The 13,650-nt window shown below is 31.8% G+C and overlaps 1 protein-coding gene and 1 long non-coding RNA gene across 9 annotated transcripts; one reads left to right on the top strand and one right to left on the bottom strand.

Annotated features, from left to right (window-relative positions):
- Positions 1-2,130: 2,130 nt before the first annotated feature.
- LOC146909831 (uncharacterized) lies at positions 2,131-6,896 on the top strand. Of its 5 annotated transcripts, none has more exons than XR_015020635.1 (10): positions 2,131-2,441; positions 2,551-2,615; positions 2,760-2,789; positions 2,978-3,021; positions 3,402-3,462; positions 4,136-4,178; positions 4,864-5,175; positions 5,786-5,839; positions 6,025-6,065; positions 6,516-6,896. It is a non-coding gene; the product is annotated as an uncharacterized LOC146909831 (long non-coding RNA). The 5 variants fall into 5 exon arrangements; XR_015020636.1 differs by having other exon boundaries at positions 4,864-5,181; XR_015020633.1 differs by having other exon boundaries at positions 2,760-2,804.
- A 2,614-nt stretch (positions 6,897-9,510) lies between these two features.
- AGK2 (guanylate kinase) lies at positions 9,511-13,100 on the bottom strand. 4 transcript variants are annotated; one of them, XM_085730711.1, is made up of 11 exons: positions 12,841-13,100; positions 12,287-12,323; positions 12,012-12,119; positions 11,819-11,892; positions 11,617-11,743; positions 11,142-11,504; positions 10,634-10,755; positions 10,418-10,553; positions 10,290-10,335; positions 10,087-10,195; positions 9,511-9,826 (listed from the first exon to the last, which is right to left on the bottom strand). In XM_085730711.1, the coding sequence occupies exons 2-11, from the start codon at positions 12,287-12,289 to the stop codon at positions 9,730-9,732; spliced, it is 1,185 nt and encodes a 394-aa protein (XP_085586837.1). In that variant the 5' UTR covers positions 12,290-12,323; positions 12,841-13,100; the 3' UTR covers positions 9,511-9,729. The 4 variants fall into 4 exon arrangements, with proteins under 4 accessions (XP_085586837.1, XP_085586838.1, XP_085586839.1 ...); XM_085730712.1 differs by having other exon boundaries at positions 10,087-10,192; XM_085730713.1 differs by lacking the exon at positions 11,819-11,892.
- Positions 13,101-13,650: the final 550 nt, after the last annotated feature.

Below are 13,650 nucleotides of genomic sequence, written 5' to 3'. Positions count from 1 at the left end.
ATTTAAAATAGTGGAGATTGGATAATTTTTTTCTTTCATGAAAGTGAACATTGAAAAACTTATATTTAATAGAAAAAAAATTAAACTAATGAAATCCAAAAACTAAAAAAATAGTTCATCATAGTGTTTGGAGTTTTGAGTGAGCTTATAATGGATTGATCATCACATTTAACTAACAGAAACCCCAAAAATGACACTACATCTTCACCAAAACCTGAAAGACATTATATATATTGGTCATCTCACATTCATGTTTCTCAATATATACTTTTGCTTTGAATGTAGAAGTTTAACTCACACATGACACATAAACATATCACTATTATGTGTGAGACAATCCGTATTTCTGATCTGGCGAGAGAGCCAAAAAAGATCAAAGGCATAACATGTTAAAAAATGTGGGTTGGTAGTGGTTTTATAGAGAAATATTTTTGTTCCTTTCTTTCATGAGAAAAAAGAAAGTATATTAGAAAAAGAAAGAAGACGAAAAAGGAATTTGAACATGAGAGAAATGAAAAGAGAAACAAGTAAGGAGTTATTGTTTTTCTCTAAGAGTATAAAGTATATAACGAGTTACTGGTACTTTTATACATTATTGAAGGAGATAAGAATTAATGTTCAATTAATTTACCAAAATATTAGACTCATAAAAAAAATGCCACGACAATTTAAAATGTCTAATAAACATGTATGTATTTTTTATGTCAGCAAAACACATCTACATTTTACTATTGTCAGATCTTATCAAAGATCAAAAGTGAATGAATCAAATATAACAGAGGTTGAATAATTTTTTGACATTTGAAAACTAAAATTTAAGATAAAAAATTAAACAAAACGACATTCAAAAACTAACAAATAAAATTATCACAACGTCGGAACTTCTGTGAGAGTCTGAGTTGAGTTGTATGATCACATTAGGCTAGGGTGTTCGCGGTGCAGTTTGGTTCGGTTTTGAGGCTAAAAGTCATCTGAACCGCAAGATAAAAAAGCATGTGGTTTGGTTTGGTTCGGTTGACTTTTAAAGCACAATCCGAACCAAACCAAACCAAACAAATACGGTTTGAGTTGGATGGGTTGGTGCGGTTTTTTTGAGACAATACAATTTTTTGTTTACAACATTAAAATCGAGTTAAAAAGGTAACACACAACATATTTTCAGCAAGGTTCCGACAATGTTTTTAATTTCATTCCACATTAAATTTTCATTTTCACCAAACAACATAAACCAAATTAAAAATGTGGACAAAAATTAATTCTATTATGTAAAAAATGTAAAATACTTATATTTTATCATTCTCTAAAAGTTCAAGTAGAACATAAATACATTTTTGAAATAAAAAAGCAAAGAAGAAACTTAACAAGAGAAAAAATATGTCATTTATAAAAGTTTTCATTGAGTTTCTATGAGTATTGGTCTAGGTGACATAGATTTTAATTAGTGTTTTTATTATGTTGCAGTTTGGTTTGGTTTGGTTCGGTTGGTAAAATGAAAACCGCAAACCAAACCAAACCATGTGGTTGAGTAAAAAAGTGATCCGAATACATCCAAATCAAATGCAGTTTTTTGCAGTTTCGGTTTGGATTGGTTCTGTTTGTGGTTTTTGTATTGGATTGGTTCAGTTTTGAACACCCTTACATTAGGCTAAGAGCAATCACACGAGTGAGATTAACATCAAACCTTCATCCAAAGTCTCAAGGCATTACAACATGGATCATATTATTTATATGTTGTTCACATCTACTCTTGCATACAATATAAAATTTTAACTTACATTTAACACATTAACATCTCTCCATTAAGTTTCAGATTCTCCGTGTTCGTGATCCACCACCTAGAACACTCCCTCTCCCCTACAACATTGAACCAGGATATCATACCACAGTTGGACTTTTTGGTGGAGCCAACAATAATGTGGATCAACACATCGGAGAAAGGGCAACAACACAGTGAAAATGAGACTACAGTTTCATCCAAAACGTTAAGGCTTAAGTATGAGTTTTTCACTCTTTTGATGTTCAACCTGCACTCTTTCATCTAATGTTGAACTTTAACGGACTTCTGCTACATCACAATATTATCTCCCTTAAGTTTGACGGAATTCTAGCCCGTGCTTGTGTCCATGCTAGTTCCTTCTAAACTTCTTTTTCTTTTTATTTTCCTCACTTTTTCTCTCACACACAAACTCAACACCACTCTCTCTCTCTCTTCCTCACACTCTCTCACGTAAACCCCAACCTCCATCCATGAAATCATCTTTCTTCTACCTTCTTTCATCATTTTCTATCAATTTCGGCCTCCTCCCACTAAAATAAAGCCATCATCATCTTCATCTCTTCATCCTCTACAAAAGCAACTCATTCATTTATACATTCTATCAAGTTCAATTTTGAGACCACCGTTGACCACCACGTCGAAATTCTCTCTCCACCGCGCTGAGGTATCATCAGTTCCTTTCTCTCTCTTTCATCCAAAAATACTCATTTTAATTTGGTTCTGTTTATATTGTCATAAATCTCTCTAAACATTAATATTATTTGTTTTTGTAGTTTTAAATTTTGGATCTGTCGCTAAATGAAAGAATGAGATAGCAACACACACTTCTGGGGAGGAGGTAATGATTCATCCATTTTCATCTTCGGATTTATAGATCCATTATATTTTGAATTTTGAGTAAACATTTTTTTTGGTCAAATTCCATTTATCTTTCTGGAAAATTACTCACACACTCCATGTTTCTATTTTCATGTGCAATCAGAAATTGGTGCTGATGAATTTCAAGAAATAGGTATGACAATTAAAGGTATCGGATTCAGTTTTCAAATTGAATTTCAAAACGTTAATTAATTATTGCTTCTGTTTTGTAAATTATAATGGATAGTGGATTTTTCATTAACTATGTTAGCTTCAAATATGATGGGTTGTTAGTTTGAGTAATTCTGATTTTGCAATTTTGTTTTACGTGATTTTGTGCAGAAATGAAGAAATCTATATGAGAAATCAAGCAACATGGTTGCAAGGTATTGCTATTTTATTTTATATCATAATAATAACTTCATTTTATTCAACTTTAATAGATTACTTTAATTACATTAACTTTTTCATATGTGAAAAGATTGGTTGATGTATTTTCAGATTTGCATTTGTCTAACTTTGCATTTAATTATTTTCGTTTTATTTATGTTTTCTATGTTTTTTCTATTTTTCTTTTCATGTTATTTTCACATAGTTTGGTTCTGTTCTGTTTTTAAGAAATGCTTTTGGATGTGAGTTGGAATTTCAAGTTAACATTATAACTTTTGGATAAATGATAGATAGTTGTTGTCATTGTCAATATGTTGGTCATATTTGTAAGTGATAACTGCATTTGATAAGCACATGATTGAAATTGAAATTGCAGTAGCTATTGGGTTGAATCATTCATTCTCAAGATACCTTCATAGAAAAAGCAACAAGAAAAGGTATGTGTTTATTTTGTTTCATATTCGTTTATTTTGTTTTAGATCGTACAAGAAATGACATTTAATTAAGTGTTTGTAATTTTGTCTTAAAAAAAAAAACCGCATCATAAATGGCATTTAACATTTGTTTTAAATGTGCTTAACTCATAATCAAGTTCTGAGGTCATGGATGCTAAATTATCATTTTTATGTTTTACTCATTTGTTTGATCTTTATAATTGAAATTGGATTTTATAAATGTTCTATTCACCTTTTATTACCGATAAAAGTTTATAACTTTTTCTGGATACATATCCCAATTTCATATTCTGTTTTTTTTAATGTTTTATTGCTTGACAGATTTACATATTAGGATTTGCTTGAATAAATTTTTAGTTTAAGTTTATTTGGGATTTTTTTAATGGATTATACTTAATTTTGATATGAATGTTGAATGAGTGATTGAAACTATGGTTGAAGATTGTGTCTGAATAAGAGAGATTTATCATGTTCACACACACTTTTTCACTTTTTATGTTTATCACTTGGTTAGATTAACCCTTTGTGTTATTGTTGGAATAGTTTATATAATTTGTTTGTTGAAGTACTTTTATTGGGTGTCACTTGGTTTGTTTTGGGTGTTTTGGTATTAACTATAAGTTTTAATTTTGGGCTAAACATGCAATCATGACAGGAATTAGTGAATGATCTCAAGTCAGTTATCCTTGCACAATAAGGTAAATTAATTTTGAATGTCTAATCTTTCTTAGATGTATAGTGCTGTGGAAATTTGGAGTCTTTAGAATGAATGAGTGGAAATTTGGAGTCTTTAGAATGAATGAAAAGTAGCTTGCTTTTCTCTTGGTTAGCACTATTTTTATTTCAATTGTCATAGCCCCAATATTATACTTGATTAGTATTATTTGTTTAACATTATAGTGATTTATATAGTGTCTTTCAAGATATAATATATTAGTTTTGTTGTTTTTAAATTACAGACTGAAATAGTTTCTCCCAAAAAGTAATATAATCTTGTCAAATTAATTTTAAAAATGACACATGAACACAAATTATGAAAATCTGATTCTTCCCGCTATTTTCCTCCCTGTTATGTTAATTGTGTCATATCATAAACACAACTATTTGGTGATAGATTTTATACTAAATTGAATCAATTAGTTGTAAGTTTTATGCTATGACAAAAATAGGAATATTTAAATGATATATGGCTACATGATTGGATTATGAATATATTTTGTCTTATAAATCTTTTATATAACTTAATAAGAACTTAAGTTGCTAATTTGAAATCTATTGAATTAGAAGAAGCTAACTTAGTTGCTATCTAGCATGATTTAAAATAGTGTATACTCACTATTGAAAAGTGAATTAAATATGTGTTTTTTTTAATGTTGCAATCAGATGACATCACTTGGAATTAGAACTTTTTGAAACCATGTCCAAGGGAGTCAATGGATAGAACACTACAAGTCAAAATAACACAGGCAAACTTCTGCAGAATGCCAGCACTTTCAATGACTTTTGTCATCCTCTTTCTGCAGAAGAAATCAGAATAGGGACATTACTCACTACATCTTGGCTGTATTTGTAAATTGGTTTGAAATTTGAAACAAACAATTTACCCGCTTTCCTTTTCAAGATTCAAAGTTGTTCCGAAAGGCATCTAACTATCCATCGTTTTCCAACAACACTATTGTTTCAACCTTCCAATTGGTAAATGTATAAAACAGTCCACAAAATTATTATATTATTTGGATAATATAGATTATTGCAGTCAATAGATGCTTTTGTCTAAGATCCTGTTAAATGTGTAAAATAAGTAGTCCACAAAATTGTCACTTTAGTTTGATTCTATTTTACCTGATATCTCTTTATCAAATAATTTGTTGTCATTAGAATTTAGGACACCTTTGGAATATATGTTCATACTCTATATGTTCTTTGTATGGATTGGTCTCTAATTTATTTTACAACTGTCATGAAATTAAATTTTTTGATTTTAGATATGCATATACTTATATAGTGTTTTTAGGTAGACAATGAGAATTTTTAAAATCATGAATTATATATTGGGCTTAAGCAATGTTGAGAACAATTGGGCAGGTTTGTGATCGATTTTATTTACTCAACCACATGACATTGATGATTATTTATTTTAGGAATCTTATTTTTTTCATTGTCTATTTTTTCATTAACTTTTTGTATAATTATAGTCATATAATTCTCTAAAAACTTTACTTCATTCAACAGAATTGCAAGGCATGTTTTGTTAATTTCATGACAGGTGATACTTATACAAAGCTATATTTTGCTTTCTTGATAGATTTGGTTCCTCCTGTGAAGATTGTTGGAGCAGTTATTTGCATAGAATCACAAGGTATACTATATAGCGTTGTGTTTGTGCATTTTGGTTCTATTTTTATGGCGAGGTTGCTTTTCATGTCCATTTGCCTTTGCTAATTGCTATCAGGTTCTGATCTTAAGTTAGGGGACTAAAGTGCTCAATATAATGGATTAATATTTCACTCGCCTTTGCTAATAAGGTTTTTTTTATGTTTGTAGGATTGACGGTTTAGTGGAAATTTGATGATATAAAACTGTAGGTCAGTACCAATGTTTGGTTTTCTCATGTCTTAATTCAGTTCAGTACCAATGTGTGTGTGTCTCTTCGAATTTTGTTAAAACAACTTAGTTGCAAATGACCAATGAAGTTGCGTGGTTGAGTTTTATAGTACTCTTGAATGTGGTTTAGTACATTGAGTAATTTCTATATGCTGAGCTATGCAACCAATGATTTAAAACTATGTTTTGTGAGCTTTTATTCTAGCTCTATATCAACTTTTTGTTTATTTACTTGACAATACTTATGATATACTTGAGTAGAATTAAACAATATCTTGCTTTAATAATGATTTGGTTTGCCTATTTTTTTATTCTTTTATATAACAATAGTAACTCAACAATGAAGTCAATTACCTTTGATGCTTAATCCTACAATAGTAATAATGTTTTACTTACATACCTTGCAAAATAATCTCTTCAATGTTGGTCAGCTTCAGCAGAAGGGTCTGATTGTTGTGATTCAAAAAGATATGTGTAAGGGACGATATGAGGATTACCGGTGCTCAAGGATTCCCCTGTTATTTGCACTGCTTGTGTGGTTGGAAAGCGGCATAGGGAAGCTATTCCAAAGATGAGGTCTTGGAGAGTTGCTCAAAGACTTGATATCTATATCAGCTTTTGGGTTATTTACTTCCTTTATTTTATTTTAATTAATCTTTGTAAACATAGACAAAATTACTATTTGACTTAAGACACACTTTATGTTTATCCATTCTATTGGGATAATTTCAAAATACGCCCCAAACCTCCTCATAGTGTAACTTGAATAATTACTGATGATAGAGAGACAACTATTCTTATGGGTAAACAAATAAGGCTAACATCAATCTGGGTAACCATAATTACTTGCTTTTTTTAATTTATCTTTGTAACAAACAAAATTATTATTTTACTTAGGATTCACTCTTTGTTTACCCAATCATTAGGATACTTTCAAACATATGCCCAAAAAACACGGGAGGCTTACGGAACCTTCCTCCTCATAGTGAATTTTAAATAAAAATTGAATTATCCAAGCTATATTTATAAAATTCAAAAACCTTTGTTTAATTTTGTATATTACTTTGGAGCTATCATGCGATGATGCATCTATCTTCAAGAAGGATATTTATTTTTTGGATTAATTGCTCTTCCAAGTGTCGACTATTTCTTTGTGTCACTTATAGCCTTTTTGAGTTATGTGATTGCTTTAAATTAAATTGAACTATATGTCAAATGATGAAATCTTTATTTTGATGATGACAACATAATCTGATTTGTCTAACAAATGCATTATATGTTTTTATTTTGGTGGTACGTTTAGAGTAACAATTTGTTAACGCCACAAAAAATCTTTATTCGCCCGTTTGCCCGTGCGTTGCACGGGTGGAAAAACTAGTTGAATACTACTACCTCCGTTCCTTTTTAATTGTCACATTTTGACATTTTACACAAATCAAGACAATCAATAAATGTTGCTAGTTTTGATACAATAATTTCTATTTTTACTATAATAACCTTATTTATTTAATGTCTCATTACATATATTTCTCTCTCCACAATAATAAATAAGGGTAATATTAGTAAAATAACATTTAATGTTGCATTGAACTATGTAAAGTGACACTTAAATAGGAACAAAAAAATTCTCCAAAAGTGACACTTAAAAAGGAACGGATGGAGTATATGCCTGCCTATATGGCACCTTATTAACCCTAGCACGTGAATTGCTGACCAATTAAACGCACCATAGTTGTAAGTGTAGGCAGAGAAGGACAGCAGTGGCATGTGTCCCTAACTTGGTCCCGTGAATAAGCTCTTTCATGGTCCCCACACACAAACACAGTTCGGTGGGGAGATGGCAAGTTGCACATTGCCTTGCTTTCCTCATTCATTCCCCTCTTTCTACGTTGGTTCAAATCTAAGTCACAACTACAACCACACAAGTCAAGTGCCACAAAATATTTGGTATAACCAACCAATAAATAGTATTCGACAGTTTATACTTAAATTAATTTCTTTTAAATTAACAAACAAAACACTGTATGTATTGTGTTCCATTGTAGATTTGTTTTGATCCCATGTTTCATTATAAACTATATAATGAAGTGATTAATGAGTTTCAATTATAAAATCGATTTGACTTGAATAATTGATGTTACTTCCTCCGAATACACATTGAATTGATCATTTTTCTATAAACATGGAGGTTTACGTGAGTTGAGTCTTAAACGTTCAACAAAACTACTGTATATCTTACAACTCAAATAACAATAAGGTATTTACATATTACTCATCAATAAGGTTCTCACGTTAGCAACAAAAGTTGAACTCACAGCTCTACGATATTTGAGTTAACTCCTTACAAAGTGCTCAATTGAAAGGGAAAAAGTACTTTAATCTACCTTCCTAGCTTTGCGATAATATATATGTGGAAAAATACAAACCTTGCAGTTGCAAGTGGTACAACAACAAGAGCAAGTTGGAATAGCATGCTCATCTACCCCACATGATGGACTAAACCAACCATAGGATTGATATTGATTAATGAATGAAATAGCTAACGGCTAGTTGGAGTTGATTTGGATGAGATATGATATGAAGGGCATAGTTAAGCCAACTTTTAATTGTAACATCATCAACTCAACAACATTCAATCCCCCTTATGTATGTTAGTGCCAAAACTAGACAATATGACAAACACTTTTCCCTGTGGCCTGTGGGCACACTCGTCACAACTGAAAACTGCTTTAACGGCCTTTGCAAATTGTCCTCTTCTCTATAAAACTTTTCCGTCCAAATGTATTTTAACGGTGATGGTGATCTTGATTAATCAGACAAAATAAGGTTCTTTTTTGTTCAGCCATATGTAACATATGGTGATCTTGGTATTGGTTTTAAATACAATTTTAATACCAAAACAATTTGTCTATTTCATAAATCTTTGAACTAGGAAGAGCCACATATACAATAATACAAAACTCTATTCTCAATATTTTAACAGTATGCATTCTCATAATTTAGACTTAAACTCAATACCATGAGTTAAGCTTGGAAGAGACCAGTGATCATTGTTCTTACATTTTTAGAGGCACATCACCAGAACAATGTGTAGGGCTAATTAAAGTACTCCAACTCATCCTTAGACCTTAGGAGGTTGGAGCACTGATGGCAAGTTAAATGTGGGGCAGCCTCCATAGTGAAAATGTTACCAACAAGGACAAATGTATAACTGTCAAACAAGCATTAACAAAACATGGAACATGCAGACACAACAAATTCAATTTATTAGAAAATGTATAACTTGAAATGAAGTATCAATAAAAAAAAAAAGAATATAACTTGAACCACCATATCTAGCCAGACACAAGGTGTACATACTCATCTTAGGAGTGTTCAACGATATTATGCTTTCTATGTTGATGAAATATACTAGAGACACGAAAATAACAAAAATTATCTCATTGCCCATGCAGGGAATAATAATGTGTCATCACCAACACTACTCAAGTCAATTTCAATTGCCATAAATAATCAAAGAACGCTGGTAAGAGTGAAAAAAATGTCTAATGCATAAATCTAATGCCTTTTCGAGCGTCGCATTTTCGCAAGTTACAATAAGAATGATGAAAAACCAAGTTAGTTGTGGCTAAAGTTCATAGAGTGTTAGCTAAGCTGATCAATAGAGCCTATGACTTGAAAATCAAGTCCTCTTGTCCTTCCAGGTGCACCCCCTTTCAGTGAGGAAACATCCAACATGATCCTGTCAAGTCAAATACAAGATCAGCACCTTACCCTATAGTGCTAAAACAAGTAAAGAAAATTATAGGACTCAGATAAATTTGATTCCTGAAATTAACAAAATTCCAAAAGGTCATCCAAAAGAACTAATATGATTAAGGAATTTCAATTTCAGGGATCATTTTGAAATTTTGTTAATTTATGAATCAAATGGTCCAATGTCTACGATTTAAGAAACGAAATTGGTGATTCACTAGAGTATTATATGTTTAGATGTCTTACGAATTCTTTGACTCCTTGTCAAGTCCAGAAGAGATGCAGCTTATGATGATTTTGTCATCAATTTTAGACACTGAATGATCTGTTGGTAGATTAATCTCTCTAGGTGCTGCTGGATTGACAGATTTATACATGTTAGTATTTACCTTCATGGCTTTATAAACTGAAAATTTACATTCAGTTTGGCTACTTAAAAAAATTCTTACCTAATTTGGGTGCAGTTGCAACAAAACCATCAAGTCCCAGTAATTTCTGCACCAATGAACATACGTATATTAGGATGATAAGAACTTTTTCAGGATTGAGGAAGTTTTTGCTTTAGCAGGAGAGTTACCTTAAGTCTGTCATAACACTCTTCAAGGTTGTCATTGTATAAGATGAAATCAAATATATTCGAAGACTTTCCTTGCTCAATCTCAGCCTGAGCATTACGCAGTCGCTTTAGGATCTGTTCCTCAGTCTCAGTCCCTCTGTTTTCAAAACATTAAGTTAAGACTAAATTTTGGATTAGTCGAGAATAAAAATACATCACTAAGCAGCCACTACTCACCTGTCACGAAGGCGCTTCTCAAGCTCTTCCATTGATGGTGGACAGACAAAGATGAATATGGCTTCGAGAGAACTAGCCCTAACAGATCTTGCTCCTTGAACATCAATATCAAGAATGCACCTCTGGAATATTTAAAAATTAAAATATCAGGTAAGAAATTGTCGTAATTCGGAACCACAACAACGTAATGAGAGGTTATTATGTGCCTCTAACAACGCTATAATCCACAGTTCAGCAATAATGGCTCTTCAAGTCAAGTCAATCCTTACATTCTCGAAGTCATAGGTATTTGTAAAAATCAATCAATTCTAAAAACTTCAAGGAAAAAAAATATTTATTTAAAACCTTTAGCTGAACTCAGAATGAATAAATGCAAGACTTGTCGAAATCTATGGTAATTTGGATAAAATGCCACACACCAGTGTACCCACGATTTAATGTTCTAATATCCAAGCTTCAAATAAAATGAATTAGAATTTAGAATGATAGTCAAGTAGAAGTAACTTACTTTTCCTGCATCAGCTACCACTTCAACAGCCTCAACACTGGTCCCATACAAATTACCATGGACAGAAGCAAATTCGAGAAACTTTCCACTTTTGATCTCTTTCTCCATCACACTCTTCTCAGTAAAATGGTAATGGACCCCATCTTTCTCCATATTTCTCGGAGCACGGGTTGTATGACTCACAGAAAAACCAAACATCGAAGGGAATTCCTTCATGAGCATTGATATTAGTGTTCCTTTACCAACTCCAGAAGGACCACTAATAACAATAGGTTTCTCAGCATTGCCTATCACACCCTTACTCCAAGCAACAACCTCAGTCCCCAATTTTTTCCTCTGCTGTCTAACATATTCAGTGTCCACCTAGTACCAATAAAACAAATTAGCATTTAGCACTTATTATATAACACAGAAATCTACTACATTTTTTCAGACTTTTCATGCATTACTATATTCTTTTCTTATAAACACTCACCTCTAGAAACCATATCTGGTCATCTGATTTGGAACCTTTCTTAAGAACTAGGATCCGGTTTTCGAAAAGCACGGCTGAGTGTCCATTGCATGACAAGGGTTTGGTGCCTAGCACAGTTGGGTGAACCCTGCAATCCAAAATGAATATCAGTAACAAAAAGCCTTACAAAAACAGCTATGAGGCTAAGAAACTTCAAACTGACCATTCTCCAAGACTACGGTCAAAAATTTGAACGTCAATGGACAAAGTTCCATCATCAGCTCCAACAGTGACATACTGTCAAACAAACGGAGGCCCGGTTTTTGTTTTAGGCATAAATTGGCTAGCTAGCTAATCTAATTAATGAACAAATACACATAAAAATATGATCTTGAAAGCATAAAGTATAATCTTACCGTTTTTTCGCCAACGACAGTAGTTGTTTTGCAAGTTCCATTGTTCAATTCAAGACCATTAAGAGGTCCATCCTGAAGGTCATCAACAAGGAACGCTGGTGCTTCACCCTATTGATCACAATCAAATAGAAATTAAATTAGACACATAAATACAAAACCACTTTGATCCACATTTAATCATCACAAATTCACAATCTACTAACATTCTCATTGAAACTATACATTTTTGTAACTCAATGATATAGCATGGAATAGAAGGTTAAATATATGCTTACCATAGAGAAATATGTGTCTATATTCCCTGATTAAACCCTGAACAAAAAACCATAAAAAAATATATGAATACCATAACAATTATTAAGGGATCTGCAAATATATTCATTAGAAAACAAAATCTCAACTGAAATTAACACACATTACAAGTTGTAGCATAAAAAATAATATAAAAAACCATATACAGAATATTCAACATGAGATTCAAATAGAGACAAACCCAGATTTCATCAACTTCCAGGAAAACAGGAGCAACACAATATTTATAAAAGAAATCATCAAGCTTGGATTTTTATCCATTATATGAATCATTCTGATCCCTCATAATTCACATATATTATTAAAAATTTATCAAAAAAACAAAACATAAACAATGTAGAATTTTCAACCAACCAAACTAGACTAACATTGAAAATTCAATAAACAGAGGAAAAAAATCATAAAAAAATGAATTTTTTTTAAATGGGGTTGTGAAATAAGAAGAGATTAGATCAAAGAAAACAAAACCCAGATCGCAATGTGTAAAAAGATGAAATCTTGAAGAGGTTGAAGTTACCTTAAGAAACGAAGCAAGAACGAGTTGTTCTGTTCTTTAGAACCTTAAAAAGATGATTTTGTTTTGTGGTAGAACAGAGTTAGTTGTTTTGTGTTGATGTTATAAAGCAAAAAGATGAAAAAGGAAAAGAGGGTTTGAAGAAAATGTGAGGAAGAAATTCATATTTGTAGGCTCAAAAGAAAAAAGGGGGCGGCTTTGTTGATTTTACAAACCTTCAAGGGCAGGCAGGCAGGACCTGTTTCTGTTTTCTTTGTGGGGGTGCTTATGATGCTTCTTCTTTTTGTTTCTTATTCGTTTTAGTAAAATAAATATTTCTTTTTTACCCGCTAATCTCGGATCAGACGACACGGATATCTTCTAATGTAATCATAGTTTTGGATATCTAACCCGAGTTTAGACATGTTTTAAGAGTTTTATTGCCGATTCAGAACTTACGATACTTGAGAAGTTAATCTATGCAATTTTTACCTGTGATTCTCGGATCAGACGACACAAATATCTTCTAACATAATCATAGTTTTGGATAATTCTAACCCTAGTTTGGACATGTTTTAGTTCAAAATGTTTATTGCCGATTTAGAACTTACGATACTTGAGATATTGGACCATGCAATTTGGTGTGATATCCGATTTACATCGAAAAATTACCCTTTTTACTTTATTTATTTTTATTTTATTTTAAAATAATTAGGGTAGCATTGAGTCAAAGGAAAAAATGAAAAAGGAGTATCCTATTCCTGATTCATGTTTCCTTGCGGTGCTAGAAGTTCTAGAATTCAAGTGGTGAAGTTGGTTGCCAAGTGGGGGGAT

The sequence above is a fragment of the Medicago sativa genome, chromosome 7, assembly GCF_051527215.1.
Source record: "Medicago sativa cultivar Bolivia chromosome 7, Bolivia_mono, whole genome shotgun sequence".
Lineage (NCBI taxonomy): Eukaryota > Viridiplantae > Streptophyta > Magnoliopsida > Fabales > Fabaceae > Medicago > Medicago sativa.
Note: the sequence above shows the minus strand (reverse complement) of the source record. Positions and strands in the feature narration are given on the sequence as shown.

What these genes read in the sequence shown, in the direction of transcription:
- AGK2 (XM_085730711.1), bottom strand. An exon ending in CTGTCGTTGGCGAAAAAACG is followed by an intron (nt 11,893 to 12,011) that starts GTAAGATTATAC and finishes TTTGTTTGACAG; the next exon opens with TATGTCACTGTTGGAGCTGA. An exon ending in GACCGTAGTCTTGGAGAATG is followed by an intron (nt 11,744 to 11,818) that starts GTCAGTTTGAAG and finishes TTTGGATTGCAG; the next exon opens with GGTTCACCCAACTGTGCTAG.